The sequence below is a fragment of the Bubalus kerabau genome, chromosome 1, assembly GCF_029407905.1.
Source record: "Bubalus kerabau isolate K-KA32 ecotype Philippines breed swamp buffalo chromosome 1, PCC_UOA_SB_1v2, whole genome shotgun sequence".
Taxonomy (NCBI): Eukaryota; Metazoa; Chordata; class Mammalia; order Artiodactyla; family Bovidae; genus Bubalus; species Bubalus kerabau.
The window spans coordinates 164243861-164268177 of NC_073624.1; the positions used below are offsets into that span (position 1 = coordinate 164243861).

Here is a 24317-nt window from a genome sequence, read left to right on the forward strand (position 1 = left end):
AGCCCCTTGGAACCACTTGGGCTGGTACTACAGCAACCACCCCAACCTGGGCGCTCAGTCCTGGGCTGGCATTGTAGCACACTTCCTCAACTGACCATCATGGTGTTCTCTGCGTCATTCCCATCTTTCAGTCAAGGAAACTCAGCTAACCCACCCAGAGTCAGGCAGCAGAGCAGGGACAGGAACCCCAGTCTGTGCATGAGATCAATCAGACTCCTGCCCCCAGCCCAGCTTGTGGGCACCCTGTCTGTTCTCATGCAGGGGCGTGGGAGGGCCTGGCTGAGCTGTGGCTGGGAACAGGCACAAGGCAGGCAGAGACAGAGCAGCCATGTCTGGCTGCCTCTGCTGGATCTGGCGAGGAATTAATGTAAGGGAAGCAGACTAGGAGACAGGGCCAGCCAGAGCCACATACCCAGATCTGGCTGGAGGAGGAGGTGCAGCTGGGGATGAGGACAGTCCTGGGTCCCAGCCAGCAGCCCCTGGCTTCACCCACTGGAAGCCTGCTCTGCCCAGATTGGGCCCAGGAACAGAAAGAAAAGGGCCTTCTAACCACCTTCCCAGCCACCCTGCCTGTGCTTCAGGCCTAGAATGGAGAACCCTGGGTCTTCTCTCCCCAACCTGTAGCTATTGGCCAGGAAACTGGCTGTTTATAGGCTAGAAGGAAGGTCTTAAGAGGTCCCAACTGACTGGGTACTGGACATGGACCCAGTTGCCTTCCTGGGCCCCATGCCTGTCAGAGAGGCCAGATCCCAGGGAAGGGTGTGGTCATACCCCAGCCCATGGCAGAGACAAGTCTCCACTCTGGACCAGTGCCGCAGCAAGAGAGAGAGCTGGTGCTGCCTGGGAAGGCAGGGGTGACGACAGCACAGGGAGGAAGCAGGCATCTGTAGCAGAAACGGGGCCACGGGGAGCCCTGCTGAGTCCAGAGAAAGCACAAGCCTGCTTATGACCAGCTGTGGGGCCCATGGCTGCTGGTGCCAAGGACAGTCGGGCCCGGACGCCAGTCTTCACCTCATTCCTCAGGAAGCATCAAGCCCAAGTCTTTTGAGACCTGGGCCTGTCCAGGTAGACAAAGACTGGCTGTCTTCTGAGAGCCGGGCAGGGCTGGGTCCTGGGCTTCCCGACTTTGCCTTACACCAAAAGGCTGCCCGGCACCTTCTGGGGCCGAGGAACAAGTAAGCAAGTGGGCAAAGGGGAACTGATGGAACTCATGGATTTGGTCCAACCAGCATCCAAAACCTAAAATTCCTTTTGGGTTTTGTTTCTGTGTTGTTTTAACAAGTCGCCAAGGAAATAGGAAGGCTGTCTGGACATGAAGTGGCTAGTGGATATTTGTGTCACTCACCATTTCCAGCTCTCTCTCTTCCCAGGCACACAGTAGGTCTGTGCTTCCCGGATCCTTTACAATTGCTTGGAACCATATGACTAGTTTTGGTCAACCAGTTATAAGTAGAAAGACTTGTGTCACATACAGGCAAAGACCCCGTGGGGCTCTCTCTCCCTCTGGCATAGCAACGAGCAATATTCAACCTGAGTGACCATGATGAGCTCAGTTCCAAGCTGACCAATGATGGACACATAACATGAAACGGAGATGAGTCTGTGTTGCATTAAGCCACTAAGGCTTGGAGAGTGTTTGTTACCACAGTATAACTCAGGCTACCCTGATTGATATCAAGGGAACCACAGAACAAAACCAAAGGGCAGGAACAAACAGGCACTTCTCTGGGTCAAGTCTAAAAAGATTCATATCTGGGATCAGTCTGGGTTAGAAACGGTACGGGAACCAACAGTACAGACTCAATGTTCCAGTTTTTAGGTGAAAGCATTTTCCAGGTAGTGAAAAGGCCGAGTAAAGGGAGAAGATGGCTGTTATAGGAGACAAAGCTAGGGGCCTTTAGACCTGGCAACTCCAAGAATCTGGAAAGAGGCTATCTGCCTTTGCAAGATATGGCTTTGAGTGTTCAGGGGCATCCTTAGCTGTCTTCCAAGAAAAGTCTAGAGGAATGACCCTTACATATTGCTCTAGACAGGAAGACTGTCAACCAGGAATGGGAACAGTAGCAGCTTGTAGGCAGCACAAGGAGAAGTGTCTCACTAGAGTCCACAGCCTTTGACCCATACGCATGATATGGGATGCCTATCTGTTCAATACAAAGAGTAAGTCCATCTTCCCCACTTAGGGGCAAGGCCATGGCATAGTATCCACAGGGATACTAAAAAGGATGGTGAAGGACAGGAAAGCCTGGCGTGCTGCAGTCCATGGGGTGACAAAGAGTAGGATATGACTGAGCGACTGAACAACAACAATCCATTAGATACGAGGCTGTGGGTAAGGCAGGAGTACAGTCTATAAAGAGACTGTGTGTGTGTGTGTGTGTTTAGATACACAAGAGGAACCCTAGGATGAAAGACAACTCTGAACCTAGCAGTTCAGCTGAATGAAGATGGTAGTTATTCTTTTACACAAATACAGGCTTGTGAGAAATCCGGAGAGGGGACTAGTGAGAGGGGTTTAGTGAGCAGCCATCAGCACCCACAGCCAGCACCTCCTGACCGGAAGCATCGCGGGCAGGAGTAAGCTGAGGGTGTCAGTAAGCGAGACTGACCTTGGCAGGGACCCCACATGTGCTCCAGGTGAGCCGGGTGGAGGGTGGGGGAGGAGGGGCTTTGGAAGAACCTGGCCTGGAAGAAATGGAGGTCATGGGCCTACACGGTGGCACAGCCTTGCAGTCTGGCTACTCACAAAACAGGCTCCTCTAGGAACCTTAGACGTGAGCAGCTTGCAGGGAGGGAAGTTGTTGTCTCACTGGAGAGCACAGGGGGGTCTACAGAGGCCTGCAGGCTTACAGCGTGCCACCTCCAGAGCGAAGATGATAAACAGGGAAACATGGCCATATGCTCCAAGTAGAAAGAGGATGCCACCCAGCATGCAGGCATGCAGCCAGCCATGCAGAAGAGAGGGAAGGGTCACGAAGGGCAATGTCTATGATAGGCACCCCGAAGGTATACCAACATGGTAGCAGAAAAAAAGGGCCCACAAAGACATCCACATCCTAACCCTGGGAACAGTGAATATGCTAGAAAGTGGAAGTGTTAGTCACTCAGTCGTGTCCGACTCTGCACACCCCATGGACTGTAGCCCACCAGGCTCCTCGGTCCATGGAATTTCTCAGGCAAGAATACTGGAGTGGGTTGCCATTTCCTTCTCCAGGGGATCTTTACCAACCCAGGGACTGAACACAGGTGTCCTGCATTGCAGGTGGATTCTTCACCATCTGAGCCATGGTAAAAGAGAATCCAGGTTGCAGTGGAATTAAGGGTGTTAATCAACTGACTTGAAGATAGAGAGGTAGGCTTGGATTATCCCTGTGGGCCCAATGCCATCACAAGGGTCCTGGGAGGAAGGAGATAGAAGAATCAGAGAGGAGATGCGAGGACAGAAGTGCCTCCCTGTGAGAAGGTCTGTACCCACCACTGCTGGCTTTGAAGCTGAAGGAAGGCGGCCAGGGGCTGAGGAAGACGAGCAGCCCCGGGAAGCCGAAAAGGCAAGAAAGCGCGTTCTCTCCTGGAGTCTCCAGGAGGAATCAGTGCTGCCAACAGCTTGATGTTGACCCAGTGAGACCCGAGCCAGGCTTCTGATCTGCAGAACTGTAAGATAATATATTTCTGTTTTTAACCAGCAAAGTTATGGTAAAATTTGTTTCTGCACCAAGAGAAAAATTATGCAGCTGAGTGGATGGGAATGATGGCAGTGGGCCTGCAAGCATCTTTAATGAAACAACTTCAAACTCAGGGAGACGCTGACAGTGTCTCCCAGGCAGGGACCAGTAACACCATTCCCAGGGAGAACAGTGGGCCTGCCAGCAGGAGCTGCAGAAATACAGCCTCAGCGGGACCTGAAGGGAAGTCAAGGAAGACAACAGAGGCATCAAACACAGGGAGCCCAGCCTGGCACTCCGTGATGACCTAGAGGGGTGCAAAGGTGGAGAGGGAGGCTCAGGAGGAAGGGGGTACATATCATCATGACTGATGTATGGCAGAGACCACTACAACATTGTAAAGAAATTATCCTCCAATAAAAAATTTTTTTTAATAAATAAAGAAAAACAACAACAAAAGTTCAGTTAGGGAGACCACCTAGCAGCTGTCACAGAGCACCAGGGGCAGAGTGACCACCTAGGAATGACCTGTGTACTATGAGCAAGACCATCAGATGGACACCACAGAGCTCACCGCACTTTACTTCCATTTTACTTCATTGCTTCACTGTTGTATTCTGTGAACACCCAGCTATACTTGGGTGATTTTTACCCTGTCTTCCTAAAACACTTTCGTGCTTATTGTAACTAAAAGGAATATTGCCTCACATATATTCCTTTTTCCTTCCTCTTCCCTAAATTGTTATCTTTCCACTCTATGACAGATATATCTACAGCATAGCCAATAACTCAAGTCTTTTACTTACAGTAAAAGATAATACTGTGAACAGAGAAGACTCATGTTCAGCCAGTTCTTTTATGCATTTATGCATTTATATAATCTTCTCCTTGAGCAGGCACTTTAAAGCAATATGAAATTTTTTAATTTAACAAATTAGTGTCTCCTCTAGTATCTAGAAGACAAATTTTCACACTTATTGTTAATATGGACTTCGCCAACTGAATCTAAGATACCACCTTTTAGGGATTTAAATATCAATTCTGTGTTATCACTTGCTAAATCCTCAACAAATGCATATTTTATTAAAAATGATCCAGTCTTTCACATAAACTGACCAACTGCTTCAAAAGGTAGCTTGTAAGAAGCCTGCACAAAATCAACCTGAAGAAATTGCAGGTATAAACCTTAGTACCCACAAGTCAAAGCAGAGTTCCTTATTTTCTTCAATTAAATACTTAAGCATATCTCCACATAAATGCTTCCATTTTTTAAAAAAATTGGTCATTTTGGATATTTTTAAATATATGTAGACAGTAAGAGGAATGTTTATAAACAGTTCACATGATTTCAGAAAAAGTCACTGATATGTTAAACAAAAAAACAAACAAAATATACAACTGAACAGAATGGGAGCTCTCAGCACTTACGAAAGTCAGTGGGTGAAAAAAGACTAGAAGGAAAGAACAGTGGTAGGCTTCTGAACGATTTTGTTCTGTCTCTTGATGCTTTCCTGCACCTTCCACACAGTTTATATAATGAGCATGCATTGCCCTTTTCCTTTTTCACATTTTTAAATTAATTCATGCTCATTGTAGCAAGGCATCTCTTTTATAATCAGGAAAAAGAAAGTTAAGCAAAAAGCTGAAAATGAAAAGGTCAGTTAGGGTCCGCTCTCAAGGAATTCACTAGCTTAAGCAATGATGCAACTGAAAATACCAACAGCCTGAAGAGATGCTAGACGCACTCACAGTTGGTCAAGGAACAGACAGGGAATTCATGTTTACTGAACACCTACTGCAGGTCTTTTGCAGACAATTCATACATGTCTCATCTCATTAATCCTCACAATAAACGCAGGAGGACCCCTCTCAGCAGACATGTGAACAGATTTAGAATAAGGCCAGGCCTCCCCCAATATCACAATGCACACGAGACAAGCAAGATTTGAAGCCAGTTTCTTGGGCCCCCAAAACTAAGCTCTTATCAGACCACAATCACTTCAACCCCAAATCCACCATGGGGATGGGGGGGGGGGTGGTCATGGGGAGCTCATCCAGTCCATGATGAAGACTGAAACCCAGTCTGCCTTGGCCACTCCCAGCCAACAAGTCTTTTCCTTTCCCATCCAAGCTGTATCTACCACCCATGTCCTGGGACTGTGACTGTCCAAGTCCACAAGAGAGATATCCATCAACCAGGGCCCAGCCATGGGATGGACAACACCCCATAGAGCACAGAAGGAAGGACCCAGTGAGCTTAGCATCTGCCCCACCAAGCCTCAGGCCAGGGAGGAAGAGCCTCTGTACCCTGCTCGGGCACTCCTGAGGCTGTTGAGGGGCTCAATCCTCCCATCCCTGATAGCATCCCAGGGCTTCAAAAGGTCAGGGATAACAATGTGAATTTCTGCCCCTGCCGCTTATCAGTAGAAAGCATGCCAGTTTTAACCAGCACATGCCCTCTGGGCAGAGGGTGGTCAGTCCAATACCACCTTGTCAGTATTCCTCTACCAGGACAACTGTCCGGCATCAGTATCTAATTCTCTGGTTCTGGATGTGCACACACCCTCACTCACACCCTTCCGAGACCGTGTCAGAGCCTGAGACATTTTTCCAGTTATAAAAACAGAGAAACTAAGACCCAGAAAAGGCCCCTGGGTGGAGCCCTGTGTCTCCAGAACAAAGCTGCATTAAGGCTTGAAGGCTGAACGGCCCAGAGTTGTGTGATCTGACTTGCACTGTGTTACTCAAATTGTTTGGTTAGTTGACAAGAGTTAGAAATCAGATTTTACATTAAAGTACTGATTTGAAGCTCCTCTTTAAAAACAAATAAATAAATCAGCACATTTATAACACTGGGATTTTCATTCCCAAATGGTAAAAATCAGGTGAAGTTGTAGAACAACTTCCTTTTGATAGAGATGACCTCTCCAGACCCCACACTCCAGGTCCCTCTGGGCCCAGCGCCAGTGCACCCATGTGTTACCTGTCAGAGTCAGTAACCCTGGGCAAGAGCATTATCTTCAGTCTTTGGGGACCTGCTGCTGGAGTGGGGAGGGTGGCCAATGGGCATCATTTGGAGCAAAATGAATGAACCTGGAATACTCAGTACAGTAGAGGGCAAGTCAACAGAAACGAGATACGTCAACAGAGAAGGTGGCAGAGCCAAACTGCCATGAAAACGTAAGTAGCATCCCCATTACACTGTGAGTTCCCTGGGGCAGGTGTCTCCCAGCTGTGTCCTCAGCTCCCAAGCACAAAGGATGAATGTCCACAAAGACAAGAGCATGGGGAATGTGCAAAGGAAGCATGAGGCACTGTGAAAATCACGGCAAGTAACTGGAAAAGCCTCTGTCACCAGAGATCCTTACCCAAGTTAGGGTCATTCCTGCCTACAGAGGTCCCACCTTCCGCTGGCTAGAGCCCACCACAAGAAGATGCAACCATTGCAATGAGAGTGCAAAGAAGTCTAAGGGCAGGACATGCAGGGGCAGCTCCTGCGGGTAGAGCATGATCAGACAGCAAAGAAGGATGGGTTCCACCTCCTGTACCTCAGTGGACACCAGACACCTGCCAGGGCTGGAAAACCAGCTCTTGTGATAGACAACCAGCCTCACCCCAACTCAACCACCACCTCCAAAACACATTCAGACCTGCAGGCTTTTACAACTACCCAAAGACATCCTTGGACCTTCAGGTCCCAGAGCTGGGCCTTCTCCCTCCTCTGCAAGAACAGGAGACTCCCCAAAACCTCTTTCCATCACAACGTTCTGAACCCAGAACACAGCCTTCAGAGTTACCCTATCCTTAGAGAAGACTAGCAGCCAACATACAGCCTAAAGCAGGAAGAGGTCTCTGGGTCTAAGGGGTTGGGGGTAGGGAGATGGGGACAGGAAAAACTTCCCTGAAGCCTCCGGCCAGCCTACCTCCTCCCTACGCCCACTGTATACCTCCTCTCTACGCCCACTGTAACCTTCGTTCCTCCTGGGAGGAACCCCACACCCTGTGCCACCAGCTGTTCCCTATGTCTTCAGTATGGGCAAGGGCCTCAGAGCCAAACCCATGGCTATAAGGCACTAGGAGAACCCATGGATATGGGGGCAGATGAGAGGAAAGGGGCCCGAGGACAGGCAGATATCGGGGCAGAGAAAGCCTTAGTCCCTCATGAGGAAGCAGGCATCACGGGAGAGAAACCCGAGTCCCCGAAGCCAGGCTCAAGCCAGGTGGGAGAGGGGCGAAAGAGGGAGGAAGGAAACGCAGCCCTCTCGCCTCGCTTAGTCGCGCACTTGTTGCCCCCGCCTGCGGGCAGAGTCTGCGGACCAAGGTGGCCCAGGCGCCGGCTAGGATTTCCCCGCAGCCTGGCCCAGCCCAACTCCGCTCCTTTCCTGGTCAAACAGCGCCCACCTCCGGCCCAGGCGGCTATGCCTCCACCCACGGCGGGACCGCAAGAGAGAGCGGCTGCTCCAAACCAGGAGCAGGAGAGTGCCCGAGAAACGCGAGCCGAAGCACTGAGGGGAGCGAGATGCTGCGCGTCCCGGGATGCGCTCGGGAGAGGGGAGAGCACTGGCTTGGGCGCTAGACGCTCCTCCTTCTCGGCAGCTAAGAAGACACAGGCCCATCCAGGTCAGGGGAGGTGCACCAACACAGGTACCCTGCTCGCAGACACGCCCACCCACAGTCTTACAACAAAGACTGCCCCCAGCCACACACGCCTGCGCGGCCAGCACCGGGCGCACACACGCGCCCACCCAGCTGGAAAGGAGCCGCACACGCCCGCGACACGCCCCGCAAGGAGCCCGGCTCGCCGTTCACACGCTCTCGGCTCCAGCCCCGCGGCGCAGGGCACTCCCCGATGCACAGCTTTGGTGGGCCGGGGAGGGAGCGCACACCGTGCTTGCGGCCCAACCCTTGGCAACCCAGCAGGTCTCCAGTACTGCGCCCGAGGCAGGCCCGGCCCTGTTAGCCCTGGGTACCGCGGCCGGCCACTCACCTTCCTGCACGGCCTGGAACGGATTGTTGGCCTCGATGACCTTGATGGAGTAAGTGATCTTCTCGCTCTGCAGGATGTCATCGTTGAGGCTTAGGTCCGATACAGCCAGCTGGAACACCCTGTCGTCCTTGGCCGCGTTCTCCTCGAAGATGGCACCTGGAGGAGAAGAGGGGTCAACACCAGGCCTAGAGATGGGCTCTCCTTTTCCACCCCCTCCCATCACCGCGCTGGCAGGACTGCACGCTGCCCGGTGGTGGGAGTTCTGGGGTTTCAGCCTGATAGGATAGTTTAGAGGTGGGCCTCCGCCCCCCGACACAAAAATACACCACCCCAAATATGCCAACATAGCCCACATAAGTTACATGTGCACGTGGTCCATGCAGCCACCAGGTCACACGAGTGTCTCACAACCAAGCTACCTCATATACCAACCATGCGCCACATAATGTGCTGAGCCAAGCTCGTGTGACCTCGGGCACCTAAATGCCCTGCCTAAATGGTCCCACGAGTCCTATCCCAGGAGCCAGAAAGTCCCCTTGCAACCCCAATCCCAAAATGGAAAGATGACTTCCTTCTGCCCTACGCAACCCCCTTCCGTAGGGGCTAAGCAAACAGGTCCCCAAATGGTTTTCCTGTGCTGGGGGCTTCTTTCTGCAGGAGCCTTTGATGACCGGTGGCAGGCAAAGGGACTACTCAGTCCCGCCTGACTCCCTGGGCTCTGACTCCTGCTTTCCATCCCTCTCCTGATAGGAGAATGTCCCTAGACCCTTTGCCTTCTAACCCAGAAGCTGAGGAGCCCAGAAGGAGCCGCTCTTGAACTGGCCTTCTAGAACCATGAACAGCTCCTCCGGAGCAGCCTCCCGCTGGCCTTTGCGCTCTTCGCACTGCCTTGGCGGACTCTCCGCGCTTGACACCGAGATCGATCGGACTCGCCTGAGCCTGGCCCTGCAGCCTGGAAAAGTCAGAGTCCAACCCCCTTGCCAAGCCCTAAGAGTCACCACAGTCCCAGAGCTGGGCCCAGTGATCCCCGAACTGGGGGCTGGGCAGGAGGAGGGAGGTCCCGTTCCATGCTACACCCAGAGCCGCAATGCTGACCGCAAGACCCAAGCCCCACCACCTCCACCCACAACTGGGAAGCAGGTCTTGTCCCGGCGCCTGCCAGGGATTGCAGCGTTCCAAGGCCAGGCCTAGTCCCTGATCACCCATCACCGTCCCATCACCCCTGCCTTCTCACACCTCCCAACCCCCCAGCCTCTCTCGGCTCGCTGGTCTTCCCCAACTTCCGGAAAGACGACTGCCGACGGGCTCCCCAAAAACAACCGCTGCCAGTGCCCCAATCCGGCCCAACTTCCTGGGATTTCACCCCTGCTGCTACCAACTCCCACACACTCCCCGCCGGCGCGCCTTGTCCTCCTCTCCATCTCGTCTTCTCTCCTCTCCGGGTTCTCTCCCTCCATCGGTCTCTTCCCGCTCAGCGCGCACGCACACACACTCCGCACACACACACCGCGGCCCAGGCTTCTTCCCTGACTCCCACTGCCCAGACCATCTGCCGGCCCCCAAGACTTGGGCCGTAAGAAACTCTAAGACTGTCCAGCTTTGGGCTGCCGTCACCACAACCATACACACACACACACACACACACACACACACACACACACTGAGAAATACACAGACACACACCAGGGAAACAAACAGACACTGTGTCCACTCTAACAGGCTGATAAATCGTGCACGCATCAACATAGGCTCCGATGGCCCCACACACCCCGACGCCCCCTCGCAGTGACACCAACACGGTGCCACGGGCGCACACACAGAAACACACGCTGACAACAGCCACCCACCCACCCACATTCACGCACGGTTCCGGTCGGGCCTCTTAAATCCTGCGCTACCAACTTGGCGAGACCCCGGGCCCTGCCCGCCCCCTGCCCTCGCTGCTCTGAGCTGCACCTAAGGGCTGGCCCTACCCCGCCAACCGCCCCGCCGGGGATGCGGGGCTGAACCTGCGTCCAGCCCTGGGTTCCCCGCAGCCGCGGCCCTAAGTGTCGGCAGAGGCCGCGGGGCCCCGCGGGGAATCGGAGCCCCGGGAGTAGCAGGAGCCCGCGGGAGTGCGGCGCGGCCCGTGCACAGCTCCTCCGCGGGGCGGCGCGGCCCTTTGGGGGAGCACCGCCTGCCGAGCCCCTCGGCCCAGGGAACAGCCAAGTTTGGACGCCGCGCACCCCCCGCGCCGCTAGGGCCCCCGCCCAACCTCGGCCCCGAACCCGCCGCGCTCACCGATGTGGATGATGGAGTCGGCCCGCACCGACACGCACTGGCATATCCAGGGGAGAAGCCACAGCGTCAACGCTTCCATGTCCCCCGGGCGCGCGGCTCATCCGCCCGGGCCCGGGGCGAGGCCGAGGGCAGCGCGGAGCGGGGAGGCGCCGGTCGGGGTGCAGTCCCGGGCCGCTCCCCGGGAAAGCCGAGCCCGCCCGTGCGTCTTCCCCCGCGCGCCCGCCCCTGCGCCCTGAGCCCGCCCCAGCCCAGCCCAGCCCAGCCCGGCGCGGTCGGGCTCCCGCTCCGGCTCCGGTGGTGGCTGCGGCGGCGCTGGCAACCCGAGCCCAGGCCGGCGCGGCGGGGGCGGCCCGCGGCGGCGGCGGCGCTCCCCGCGGCTCGGGAGGATTCGGAGGCGGCGGAGGCGGCGGCGGCAGCAGCCGGGCCGGCGCGGCGGCTCCGGGATCGCTGTGTGTCTGAGCCCCGGCGAGGAGCGAACTGCGGAGGACGCCCCCTCCCCTCCCCCTCCCCCTCGACTCTGCTCCCCCTCCCCTCCCTCCCCGCCTCTCTCCCCTCCGCCCTCCTCTGGACCACGTGACTGCGGAGCCTCTGCCTCGCCGCGCGGCGCTCTCCAGCTCGCGGCTCGGAGGGGGCGCCGGGTGCTCCGCGCTCCCAGTCGGAGGGACGCTCGGAGGCCAGCAGGACGGTGGGACCGGCCGAGGCTGCGGCGCGCAGAGACTTGGTGGCTCTGGGCCTCATGATCCCCCCGTTCGCCAGGGACCAGAGAATGGAGAAGGGTCGGCCTCCGACTGCCCTCGGGGATCCCTGGAGCCCCCTGGCCTCGGCTGACCTCATCCGCCGAGCGTCTTGGGCCATGATCCACGGCCTGGGCAGAGAGCCCCTCGTGGAGCCGGGCCGGGATAGCCCGGAGAGAGATCGGGCGAGGCGCTGAGCCAGCCACCGAGAGGCAAGGGGAGCCAAAGGGGACTTGCCGCAGCCGCGGGCTCGAACCTTAGCTGGCCCCACGGACCTTGGCGGGCGCCCATCCCCCGCCCTGCGGCCCGAGGCTCAGCCGGGAGTCGGGCAGGAGGCTCGGACTCTGAAGCCCAATTCATGGCCGGAAACCGGCGCATCCGTGACCGCGGCGCCTGGACGTGAGGAGCCTTTCAAGCGGCCGGCGTACTCAGACTCCGACTCTGCACGGAGCCTTTACGCGCGAGCCCGGGCGAAGAGCCCGCTCCTCGCGGCCAGCGCAGAGCCGGATCGCTCCACCGCTCGCGGAATGCCTCCGGCTACCACCAGATAGAGCGTTATGCCGCTTGGGCTCCAGCCTGGGAGGGGGTGGCAAGCCTGACGCTGGCCACCCTCCCCCCCCGCCTCCGCCCCCAAACAAGTTCCAGACAGACTGAGCTCCACGTGGCACACCCAAGATTTCAGGGAGACAGCTGAGCCTTCACGGACCCGGCTTCGGGAGGAAGCTCGGTCTGGGCGCGCCTGGCAGAGCCTAGTGCACGGGGCCACTTCTGCGGGCCCGGGAGCGCCCATTGGCCCTGTCGTTGGCCCAACCCCAAGGTCCCTGCCTTGCAGGGCCATGCGCAGGGCGTGAGGAATTCAGAGACTCAGCAACAGACCTTCCTGGAACTCCCCGCTCAAAGGAGAGACAGACACCTAAATAAATCATTATAAGATGCGGCAAGGACCCTGAATAAGCTATGTATGCAAAGGCGCATTCTGGGCTGTGACCCAGCCTGAGAGGAAAAGCCAGGGGATGGCTTCCTGGAGGAGGTGACAGTTTTAAAGGTTGAGTGGGGTTACCAAGGGAGAAGGAAGGGAGGCTTCCAGGCATTGAATGCTGGTTAGCGAGCCAAGTTAAAAGAAAAAGAATTTAGTGTGTGTGTGTGTGTGTGTGTGTGTGTGTGTGTCCCAAGCTGCCTGCCACAGAAGTCATTGGCAGAAGTCATTTAATTCAGAAAGGTGGGGCGAGGTGGAGGGAGAGGCTGTGCAGAGGGGAAAGCCAAGACAGGCTTGGAGACAGTGAGGCAGCCCTGACAGGGGTTGGTGGGGCTGCAGGGGCAGCCTCTAGAGAGAAGAAGCTGGGTTGAAGAAACAGCAAGGAACCACAGAGGCTGGCAGGGTGACTTCCAAGATGAGGAGACCATGGGCAAGAGGGAAGCAATGGCCATGTCTGCAGGACGCTGGGCTGTCCAGCTGGGTGGGGTGCCCACAAGGCACTTCCTCAAGAAATCCATCTTGGGCTGGGGGGGTGGGGGGCGGCGGCAGGCGGGGCTTGAATTGTAAAACACACCCCTCCCAGGCTCTACAAACCCCCATGCCTCCATTCTCATTCCCTGGCTGAAAAGTTAGAGGGAGAAGGGAAATAAAGAATGGGTTTTATTATTTGACAGTTTGGTTCCTATGGAGACTGTCACAACCTCAGAAGGATGGTGGTATGTTCACCCTTTTGGGGCTCAAACCTGAGGTTAAGAGCCACAGGGTCAGGGATCCCCAAATACACTTGTTTGTTAGTATGTTAGTAAAGCAGGCCCCAGTTGGAAGTTTTTCTTGATATTTGTTATGTTAAGTAGAGGTAGCATGCTTACAGTGAGACAGGTCTCAAGACCCCCTTCCAACCTATAAACACACTCAATTTGGGGGAGATTTCATCAGCTTCTAATTTTGATGATGAGGCCCCTCTAGTTTGGAGCCTGAGGGCTGTGACTCAGGTTGGCCTTGCCCTGGAAGCGCTTCTCCTGGGCACTGCCTTCCCTCCATTTCCCATAATGTGGGCTCCTTCACCATCCCACAAAGCTTATTTCCTATGCTCATCCTCTTATACTCCCAAGCTAAGCCAGTTTTCTGTACCAGACTGGAATGGCCTGGATATCCTTTGGCCAGGAAAGGTACTCTGCACAGGTCCCATTTCCACCAGAACTAGGGGGGCGGGGGGTGCAGGCCCAGAGATTACTGGGGCCCCATGCCTGGAGGAGGGCATGGCAACCCACTCCAGTATTCTTGCCTGGAGAACCCCCATGGACAGAGAAGCCTGGCGGGTTACAGTCTATGAGGTCGCAGAGTCGGACACGACTAAGCAGTTAAGCACAGCACAGCACACGCTTGTTTACCTCTAGGCAAGACTATTTTAATCCTCTCAGCCACCTGAAGTTGGGATTACCAAATTCCAGGGACATTTGCTTATTGGGGCTTTATCAGGTTCATCAAAACCTTAATTACTTATTGATCCTGGCCAGTCCAGTCCCTTTAAACCCTGTTAACCTCTGGGATTGCAAAAACTGCCTCCCCTAAGTCACGCTCCTAGGGAAGCAACTCCACCTGAGGAACAAGTACACTCCAACTCGAATCATCTTGCTGGAGAAGAGAGATTAGCAATCTCTGGGACATGATACAAACCCATTTCACAGAGGGGAAAACTGAGGCTTGGCAAAAGGAGTAACTTGCTCAAAGCACCAGTTTTTTCTGGACCCAGGACTAGTCCTCTTGGTTTCTTTCTCGCTAAACAAAGACATATTTACAGAAATTAAAACTGGGTCAATAAATCCTTCATTTGCACAGAGTTCAGCCAACACAGGTAATTGCTTTTTCTAAAGAGATCTTCAGTTTTACTAATTCTAACTATACGTATTTCCTGGAGAAGGGCATGGCAACCTACTCCAGTATTCTTGCCTGAAGAATCCCTATGGACTGAAGAGCCTGGTGGGCTACAGTCCATGGAGTTGCAAAGAGTCAGACCTGACTGAAGCGACTGAGCACAACTATACTTATTTAGCCTTTACCATTTGCAGGCACTGTGCTCAGAACCCTACATCTTACTAGGAGATGATAGTCTCAGTGTACAGTTGGGAAAAGAAGATGCAAAGAGGTAAACTGGGCCCACCAGGAATCCCAACTGGAAGTGAGTTTGTTTGCCAACAAACCTGCAGATGAAATGGCAAGACAAAGAGAATATGGTGACCTGCTAGGAAGTCTAATCATCGTTACTTAAGGCTTTGTCATTCCAGAAAGTGGAGCTCCGTCGTCTCGGTTCTCACTGTACTCAACAACTGGCTTAAGGAAGCACCAGCGGGAGCTCTGGCCCCACAGGAGTCTATTGCTTGGGCTCATTGCATGGGCGCTGTCTGCTCCATGTAGAACCTCCACTGCTCGACCCCTGCAGAGCTGCCCACTCCCCAGGCATGTTCCTTCAAGCAAGCCGCCAGGTTAGACAAGATACTGTACCATGAAAGACTGCCTTCCCTCCCTCACCAGCATGGGGCTCACGGGGATTTCCAAGATAATTCAGCCCAGACCCGCATAAAGGTTACTACTGGCAGGAGAGACCAAGGCCCAGCCTCGGGGGTTCTCTGCAGGCTTTGGCCCAGAAGACCAGCTCTCTTGGGAACACAAGGAACAGGGAAACCCAAGTCCTGGGGTCGATTCCCCGCAAGGAGGGGTCAGCCGGCATCTAAGGAGGAACCAGGCTTAATGCGCTGCAGTTTCAGTTCTAGGTGGGGCCCTCCCTACCCACATGCTCCAAGGAGTCCACAGTCAGTCAGGATCCAAGCTCCAAAAATCCCACTGCTGCTCTCCTCTATTAACCCACCGGGTTAATCTTCACACACACACACACACTTTGTTACTTATTTTATACTTTCCCTCAGTTGCTGCCTCTGCTCTGCTGTCGTATGTTAATTGTCCATCTCTACTTTGTCTTCCATACTTTTTCTTGCCAACCTCTTCGATCTCATTTTTACTGTTTCTCAGCTTGTATTTATTTTATTTGATCTTCTTCTATATCATTGTATTTTTATTTTCTTTATACTCTGGTTGGCCTCCTGGGTGTTTTACTTTTCAATTTCAGAGGCCAGCATCTTTTGCATCTGCTCTTTCCATTATTCAAGGCATTCTATTCGTTTAGCCTTAGGTTTTTTCCCACAGCGGGGGTTGGGCGAGTGAGAAGACGTGCCCTCCCTGCCCGTGCCTTTCAGGAGCCTCTAGGGTAGGACCCACTAGTATGCCCCAGCCCCCTGCGCATACCCAGCCCTCACACTCTTTCCAGGTACCCTTTCCAGGACACTGCCAATGGCACATGCAGCTACCCACGCCTGGCAACCCCACTGGGAAGTCTTTTCTTAGCCGTACCCTCCAGGCTAACGTGGAGGAAGGAAGTCACGCACAGTGTGTCCACCCTGGATAGGAGCAGCTCATTTTTGCAGGGCAGAGGCCCTTCTTTTTTTCCCATTATATGTTCAATTAACAGGGCCCAGTTTGGAATGTGCAGTCCGCTTAGAACAAGATAGTCCAAAAAGTTAGCTATGTGAAAATCTGCCTCCCTCACAAAAGCAAGCTGGAACCTCATAGGTCTGGTCCCTGGACCCAGGCTCTCCAGACAGGATGGGTGGCAGGACCAAGCGCCAGCCTAAGCCCATCTAAGGCTCTCCTGTTGATGTCTACCACTCCCCTTGGCCCCTGGAGTCTAGCCAGGTCCCTGCTTCCCATAGGTCCCTCTGAAAGCAGAAGTCGGTGAGAGTTTGCACAAAGGCACCACCAAATGTCAAAGGACAGCAAGAGTGTGACCTCAAGTTGACGCTCACTCTGCTTACCGCACAGTAGGCCAGTTAACCAAGAGACAGTGTTGAGGCAAGAAATATAACTGTATTCGGACAGACAGCAGACCAGAAAGATGGCAGAATAACCATCTCAAAATAATCATCTTCTTGGGGTCTGGTTGCCAAGTTCTTTTATAGAATGGAGGTAGGGGGAGGTAAGGAGATAAAGTTAAAAAAAAAAAAAAATCTATTAATCCTGCAAGTTTCTCCTGGACCAGCTAGCCTCAGGAAAGGGGTGAGCTGATTTCTTCCTTCCAGGAGCCATTCACAGGTGGACAGAGTCCTGAACAAAGGCATTTGGCTTAACATTCAGGCAGAGGGGCAGAATTCCTGAGGCAGGCCATTGTGTATGGACAGTATCTTTCAGTGAACAAAAGCAACAGGAAGCAAAGGTTAAAGTAGAAGAAACAGATCCGACATGGAGTTAGTTCTTCCCTGTAACAAGAGGAGGGGAGGCTTGGTTCCCTGGAAGCCTCCTGAGTGGTCATCTCAGTCCCAGCCCTCCCAGGGCAGCCTGTGTCCCAGCCTCCTGCTAAAGCATTGATCCTCCAAGTATGAGTTCCACAGCCTGGATCCAGGGTGTTCTTCAGAGGGGGTTCTGGCTTCCAGGGCTCAAGACCAACCTCATTCCCTTCAAGCTTGAACTTGGGTGCTCCGAGTCCATTGTGTGCAAGGAAAGGGTTCTGCTGCTAAGAGTCTAAAGTTTGAAAATCTCAGCTTTGACATCTCCCCTGAGCCCAAGGGCTGGGCCAGACCCTTCCTTCCCAAGTTGCATGCTGGGATCCCTGCTCCCCCACAATGAGGCCTGAGGAGGCTTCTCCATTCCGTCCCTGGGCCTTGCAACTCTGCACTTGTGGGGCTCCCAATTCCCCAGAAAGGATCAAGAAGCAGGGAACCAAAGCCTACTCTGTCTTCTTCCAAAGCAAAACTCAGGCCTCCACACCCTCATCAGCCACTGCAAAGGCTCCAGGACCAGCACATGGAGCATCACAGAGGCCCCCTCTGCTCCTGCCACTGCCCATGGCTCCTTCTGCCCCTGCCATCTGCTGCAGTGGGTCCCTGCAGTGGGCTCCACACAGGCTGAGTTGAGCCCGTGAGGTAAGGAAGACAGTGCATGTTCCAGGGAGAGAGACTAGCAAAAGGAAAGGTATGGAGGCAGGAGCATGTAAAGGAGCCCAGAGAGAAGAGCAGCAAGATGTGAAGGAGAAGTTGGTGGAGGGGCCAGGATGGAAGTTGCTAAAATGATCCTGGTGGGAGGTGCTGAGGCCAGGCTCACTACTTTTCAGACACGTCTCAACAGAGCAGGGGCCCAAGGTGGCCCCGGGCAGTCAGAGACACATCAACCATCATGTCCTCAGTGGGCATCTTAGGGAAGCCCAAGAGTCACTGATCTGCAGAGGAGTGAAGCCCTTGTCCCCCTGGCCACCAGGGAGCTCACAGGAGGCTGACCCACCCTAACTCTGCACACAACACTCTGTGACCGTCCTGTGTCCTCTTCCTTCATGAGCAGACACCTGCGGGTGTTCATAGATGAAGTAGGGCCCTAGGCTCACTGGACCTCAGACCCGGCCTACTCCCTGTCTGTGATGGGGTACCCAAGTGTCGCCCCTCCCACTGGGCTAGGAGCTGCACCATGGAGACCCCAGACACTCTGTGAAGTGAATGTGAGGGGCTCGACCCATCCTACCTCCTCCCATGCCAAGTCAGGTACAGCCCTGCTGTTCCCATCAGCCTGGGCCTCCAGCCTCTCAGAGCCAAGCCCCAACTTTCCCACGGGGCAGGGATTGGGGAAACTGCATCTGCCTGGAGCCCTGGCCCATCTGACAGATAACCCCCTCTTTAGACCCAGGCCCCCAGCTCGATACAACCTCTAACAAACCAGATCACCCTGGTCATGGACACACTCATTTCCATGAGCAATTTTTCTTGCCTATAAACCTCTTCTTTTATGCGGCAATGAAATGATATTGTGATTGATTTTCTCTGTCTGGGTGTCACGGCACATTTAGCACCCTGTAAACCCAACAGACGAAGGTGCTGTCTCCCAGGGATGCTTCTAAGGACTCGGCTTGGAGTAGGGACTGCCCGGTGCTCCTTCAGATAAGACAGGGAGATGGCACAGGTCCTGGGTCCATCGCTGATACACTGGGCCCCTAAATTCCTAGACACTCATTTGAAAAATAGAGGGGAAGACCCAGGAGTTTGGTGTGGGGAAACACAATAGGAAGTAGAACAGAGAGCAGAAGACCCAAGAAGAGACCCCCCCAGAGAGGAAGAGAACTTGTATGCTCTAAACTTGCCAAGTGCCAGGCCTGGACACAGCAGTATCGCACACACCTCACTGCAGAGGGGCAGCGATGCCAGAAAAAGGATCAGTTGTGGACGGAGATAAGGGTCTGCTTGCCTCCCCACTTCACTTTAACTGTCTCCAGAATCAGGGCAGGTTAATGATAAAGGGGATGGAGGGAGAAGCTGCCCTAGGAGATGGAAACAGCCCTCAGAGGTCAGAGGAGAGAGGCAGAGTTCAATCACAGAGAGACCCAGTCCTCTCATCACCTGCTCTATAGCTGGTGATCAGCACAAGACCCTCTGAGAATAGGGCTGTCATCCCCAATCTACAAGTGAGATCACCGAGGCTCCGCACAGCAAAATCCCTGCACAGTTAATCGATGTGATAGGTTGAAAGGTGGTCCCCAAAAGATATTCAGGCCCTAATCCTCAGAATATGTAAATGTGACCTTGTTTTATGAAAGTGTATTTTCATATATGATTAAATTCAGGACTATTTGGGACAAGGTGATAGTCCTGGATTGTCTAAAAGTGAAAGTGTTAGTCATTCGGTCGTGTCTGACTTTTTGCGACCCCATGGACTGTAGCCCACCAAGCTCCTCAGTCCATGGAATTCTCCAGGAAGGAATACTGGAGTGGGTTGCCATTCCCTTCTCCAGGGAATCATCCCAACCCAGGGATCGAACCTGGGTCTCCTGCATCACAGGTGAATTCTTTACTGTCTGAGCCATGAGGGAAGCCCCCCACCTCCATCACGCGTCCTTATGAGAGAGAAGCAGAGATAGACACAGAGGCAGAAAGCAATGGGTCCACGGAGACATGGACTGTACTGACGCAGCCACAAGCCAAGGAATGCCAGCAGCCACCAGAAGCTGAAAGAGGCAAGGACAGATCCTCCCTGGAGGGAACATAGCCCCACCAGATTTCAGACTTCTGGCTTCTAGAATTGTGGCAAAAAATATCTGTGGTGTTAAGATACCCCGCCTGGGTGGTAATTTGATAGCAGCCACAGGGGATGATCAAATGTTGGCTGAAGCTTTGCTCTTGGCTAGTAAAAAGGTAAGCACCTCAGAAGGAGAAAGACTTTGTTCTTCCTAGTCCCCTCTCCTCCTTCAGACCTGGAATGTGGGCCGCAGATCCAAAAGAGAGCTATCATCTTGTGACCTTGAAAAGCCAAGCAAGAGACTGACAGCCTCGTCCCGGGATGGCAGAGCCGCCAGACAGTGGTGGGCTTTTCAGCCCTGGACACACAGGACAGTTCAGCAAGCCCTCAACTAGTTAAACTGCTGCTGTCAATTTTTCAGTTGTTAGCAACACAAATCGTAACTGATAACCACCAACCTGAAATAACAACTGTTGACATGATGGTGTTTTTATTTCTGTCCACTTTTCTAATCAGGTATAATTTTTAGATACAAGCAGACAAAAGTATCATACCTGAAATTATTTTATTAACTTGTTAATTGTCTGTCTCTCCTATAGAAGAAAAGCCTCAGAAGAAGGATAGTGTATCTCATTATGATTTTATGCCCTGTACCCAGAACAATGTCTGGCATGTCTAGATGTTCAATAAATGTTAGCCAAATCAATGAATTAATTAGTGAGTGAATGAACATTTTAATGTGAACCCTTCCCCTGGTGGTGAAATTATTTTCCGAAACCTGGTTTTTTTATTATTTCAGTTCTCTCCCATGCACTTATCATACATACTTTATTTAACTAGTCACTTGCTGGTGGACATTTTTTAATACTATTGTAAAAAATACTGTTACATGGATTCCAGGCTTTATGCAATTATTTTTACAATAAATGCCTAAAAAGGCTATGCATAATTTAAATATCTTAATATGTATTTCCAAAATTGTCTTCAAAAGCAGTTTTTAAAACCAATTAATATTTCCACAGGAAATTTATGACTGTTTTTCTCTCCACCTTCACCAACATTAGGCATTATTAATTTCTAATGTTCTTTCATTTTGGTACATCAACAGTTATGTCTCAAAGTTGTTTTAATGAGTATTTTCTGGTCACTGGGGCCACAGAGTGTTCTTCTGCCAGCTTGTAGCTCTCTGGCAGGTCTTTTAAGGCCCAGGCTCCTGTGGGGGTTTGGGAGGCTGAACCTGGCATCATCTATTGAACAAAGATGGCAAATATGGGTCCCATGAGCCAGTGCTCAAACTTCTTCAGGAACTGTGGGGGAGAAAAGTCAAGGGCTAGACCCCTGGAGTCCCTGAGAGTTCAGGACTAGAATTGCTGAGCTGGGGCCTTCCTTTACTGGAAGCTGGGCCATTTCCTTGGTTCCCTGCTAAGGACCATGGTGGGAAAGACACGTATTCTGGTGTGAGATCCAGATCCTGGTGGCAGGAACTTGGGAAGCCACGTCTAGGGACAGGACTGCTCTTGGGGTCTGGCAAGGACCAAGGAAAGTTAATGCCAGGCCTGAAGAGACTTAGGAGACTCTTAAGGATTTCTGAGAAGCCTAAGAGGGATTAGAGGAAGGAGAAAGGGGAGGCATTCCAAGAAGCAGAAGCAAAGGCACTGGGCAGGCTCAGGAATCAAGACAGGCATACGCCCCATCTGCAGGCCCACAAAGCCAGCCACAGCTGGGGCCTCGTGGCCATACTCTCCCTCAGTGGGTCACAAACCCAGAAAACCACCAGGCCACCACCCGGCCCAGCCCACCCCTAGCGAAGGCCCTCACAGAGTTTTAAAGCATCTGCCCCTTACCCTGCAACCCTGCAGCACAGCACAGCTTCCTCATTTCACAGCTGTTGGGACTGTGCGTCAAATGAAGAGCATTGTCTCGTGCCACCAGGTTGCACAAGGGGCAGAGAAAGGGTCACAAACACCCCAAGGGCTGGGAGCCTCCTGAAGGCGGCCAGGAACCTGGGAGGTCCACAGAGGAGCCCCGGGCCAGACAGAGAGAGGAGGTGCAGCCAGGAACTCAGCGCCAGGCGTCCCAGGCTGGACCTACAGGCCTGAGCAGAGGCAGCTGTGGTGCAATGCTGCCCCCTGCCGGCAGCCGGTAACAGGCCTGGCTGCAACTGTGATGAGGCTTCCAGGAGTACATAGCACCTAGCTGTGGGCTATACAGACACCTTGACCAGGGGGCGATTCTTAGGGAAGCTATGCTGGGTGGTAGCTAGGTCAGAAGCCAGAGAAGTCCTGATTGCAATTCAAGTCACAATAAAAGTGAAAGTTGCTCAGTCCTGTTTGACTCTTTGTGACCTCATGTACTACACAGTCCACGTAATTCTCTAGGCTAGAATACTGGAGTGGGTAGCCTTTCCCTTCTCCAGGGGATCTTCCCAACCCAGGGATTGAACCCAGGTCTCCCGCATTACAGGTGAATTCTTTACCAGCTGAGCCACAAGGAAAGCCCAAGAATACTGGAGTGGGTAGCATATCCCTTCTCCAGCAGATCTTTCCAACTCAGGAATCGAACCAGTGTCTCCTGCATTACAGGCAGATTCTTTACCAACTGAGCTATCAGGAAAGCCCCAAATCACAATAATTCCCATCATTTACTATGAGCCAGGTACTGCTCTAATGTTCTACATACACTGAAGTGAAAATCCCTCAGCTGTTTCCCACTCTTTTCGACCCCATGGACTTTACACTCCATGGAATTCTCCAGGCCAGAATACTGGAGTGGGTAGCCTTTCCCTTCTCCAGGGGATCTTCCCAACCCAAGGATCAAACCCAGGTCTCCCGCATTGCAGGCGGATTCTTTACCAACTGAGCCACAAGGGAAGCCCTTTACATACATTATTAAACTCTTTTATTCCTAACCCAGTTCTTAACAGGGAAGGCACACTAATTATCCCCATTTTACAGAGGAGGAAACTGAGGTACTAGAACATTGTGTAACTTGCTCAACTAGGAAGTGACAGAGTATCGCACCGTAGTGCCACTTTATGCAGTTTCTAGAGCCCAACCCCTGCGTTCCAGACACCGCGGCAGAAGAGCAGACACGTGTAGCCCTGATTATAAACCAGTCTCTGCCTGAGCGACATGGAAGGACCGAGGCCCCCTGGATTTCACATAGGCCTAGGAATTCCTTGAGCTTTCCCAGGGAGTTTAAATGGCTAGAATCTCAGAATACCCCAGAGTTTAAAGGAATGACCTGGGTCATCCTTGTCTTAGACAACTCAAGATCCAGAGACAGAGAGCCCAGTGGGCCTTTGTAAAGAGCACCTGTGTCCAGTGTCCACAGGCAGCCCTCGCCCTCCTATTCTTACCCTGATGCCTGCAAAAATTTCAAGCTCAGTTCTCCCCAAACCACAGGTCACACCATGACATCCTGCTTGAGATCCGTCACTACAACTCGGCAGCAACAACAAAGCAGACAACTGGATTCTAAAATAGGCAAAGGATTGAAACACTCCTTCAGAGAAAACATGCAAATGGCCAATAATGCAAATAGATGCCCAACATCTTTAGTTATTAGGGAGACGCTAATCAAAATCATAATGAGATACCACTTCACACCCATTGGGATCAAAATATTACCAAAAAAATAACAACTGTTGGTGAAGAGGTGAAGAAGTTTGAAGCTTTATGTATCATTGGTGGGAATGTAAAATGATACAGCCACTATGGAAAACAGTATGGCATTTCCCGAAAAAAATTAAAAATAGCATTGCCACACATGCAAAAATTCATTATGTATGGTGATGAGTGTTAACTAGACTCCGTGCTGTGATCATCTCAAAATATATACAAATATCAGATCAGGATGTTGCACACCTGAAACTAATGGAATATTGCATGTCAGTTTTATCCCAATTTACAAAAAATCTAGCAGTATATGGGCTGAAAAATTACACGTGGTCTAGCAATTCCACTTCTGGTATACACACAAAATAACTGAAAGCAGGCTCTCAAAGCGATATTAGTACAGGCACGTTCACAGCATTCGCAATAGCCAGTGTGGAAGCTGCCCAAATGCCCATCAAAGATGAACAGATAAACAAAATGTGGTGTACACATACAAAGGAATATCATTCAGCCTTATAAAGGAAGCAAATCCTCACACATCTAGAACGCGGATGACTCCTGAGGACCTAGCACCCCGTGAATAAACCAGTCACAAAAAGACAAGCACTCTGTGACTCCACTCATTTGAGGTTCCCAGAGCAGCCAGATTCATAGGAATGGAAGGTAGCATGGTGGCTACCAGGACCTGGGGGCCGGAGGATGGGGAGTCGTTGCTTAAAGGGTACGGAGTTTCAGTTAGGGTAGATTTAAGTTCTGGGTAACTGTACAATTCTGTGATATCTATTTTACTCAAAATTTATTCACAAATTACTTTTGTTCAACTTTTTCCATTTAATCATGTAAAATGCTGTTTGATGTAGGGAAATAGGAAACACGTAACAGAATTACCTATAAAGTATTTCAGTCTCATATATTTAGGTAACATGGCAGTTATAAACTAAAAATCATGCTAAGTTTTATTTCTTACCACTAATAAACGTAATAACAACATGTTTTTTATTTATTTATTTTATTGAC

General features: G+C 52.4%; 1 protein-coding gene across 1 annotated transcript in view; it reads right to left on the bottom strand.

Moving 5' to 3' along the window:
- Positions 1–11138, bottom strand: part of LOC129621485 (glutamate receptor ionotropic, delta-1-like) — a 214765-nt gene extending 203627 nt beyond the window's left edge. Inside the window, exons 1-2 of the mRNA XM_055537995.1 lie at positions 10930–11138; positions 8650–8805 (exon numbers count right to left, since the gene is read on the bottom strand). Coding sequence (XP_055393970.1) covers positions 8650–8805; positions 10930–11008 — 235 coding nt within the window. The 5' untranslated portion in view covers positions 11009–11138. The remainder of the gene's footprint in view (positions 1–8649; positions 8806–10929) is intronic.
- Positions 11139–24317: the final 13179 nt, after the last annotated feature.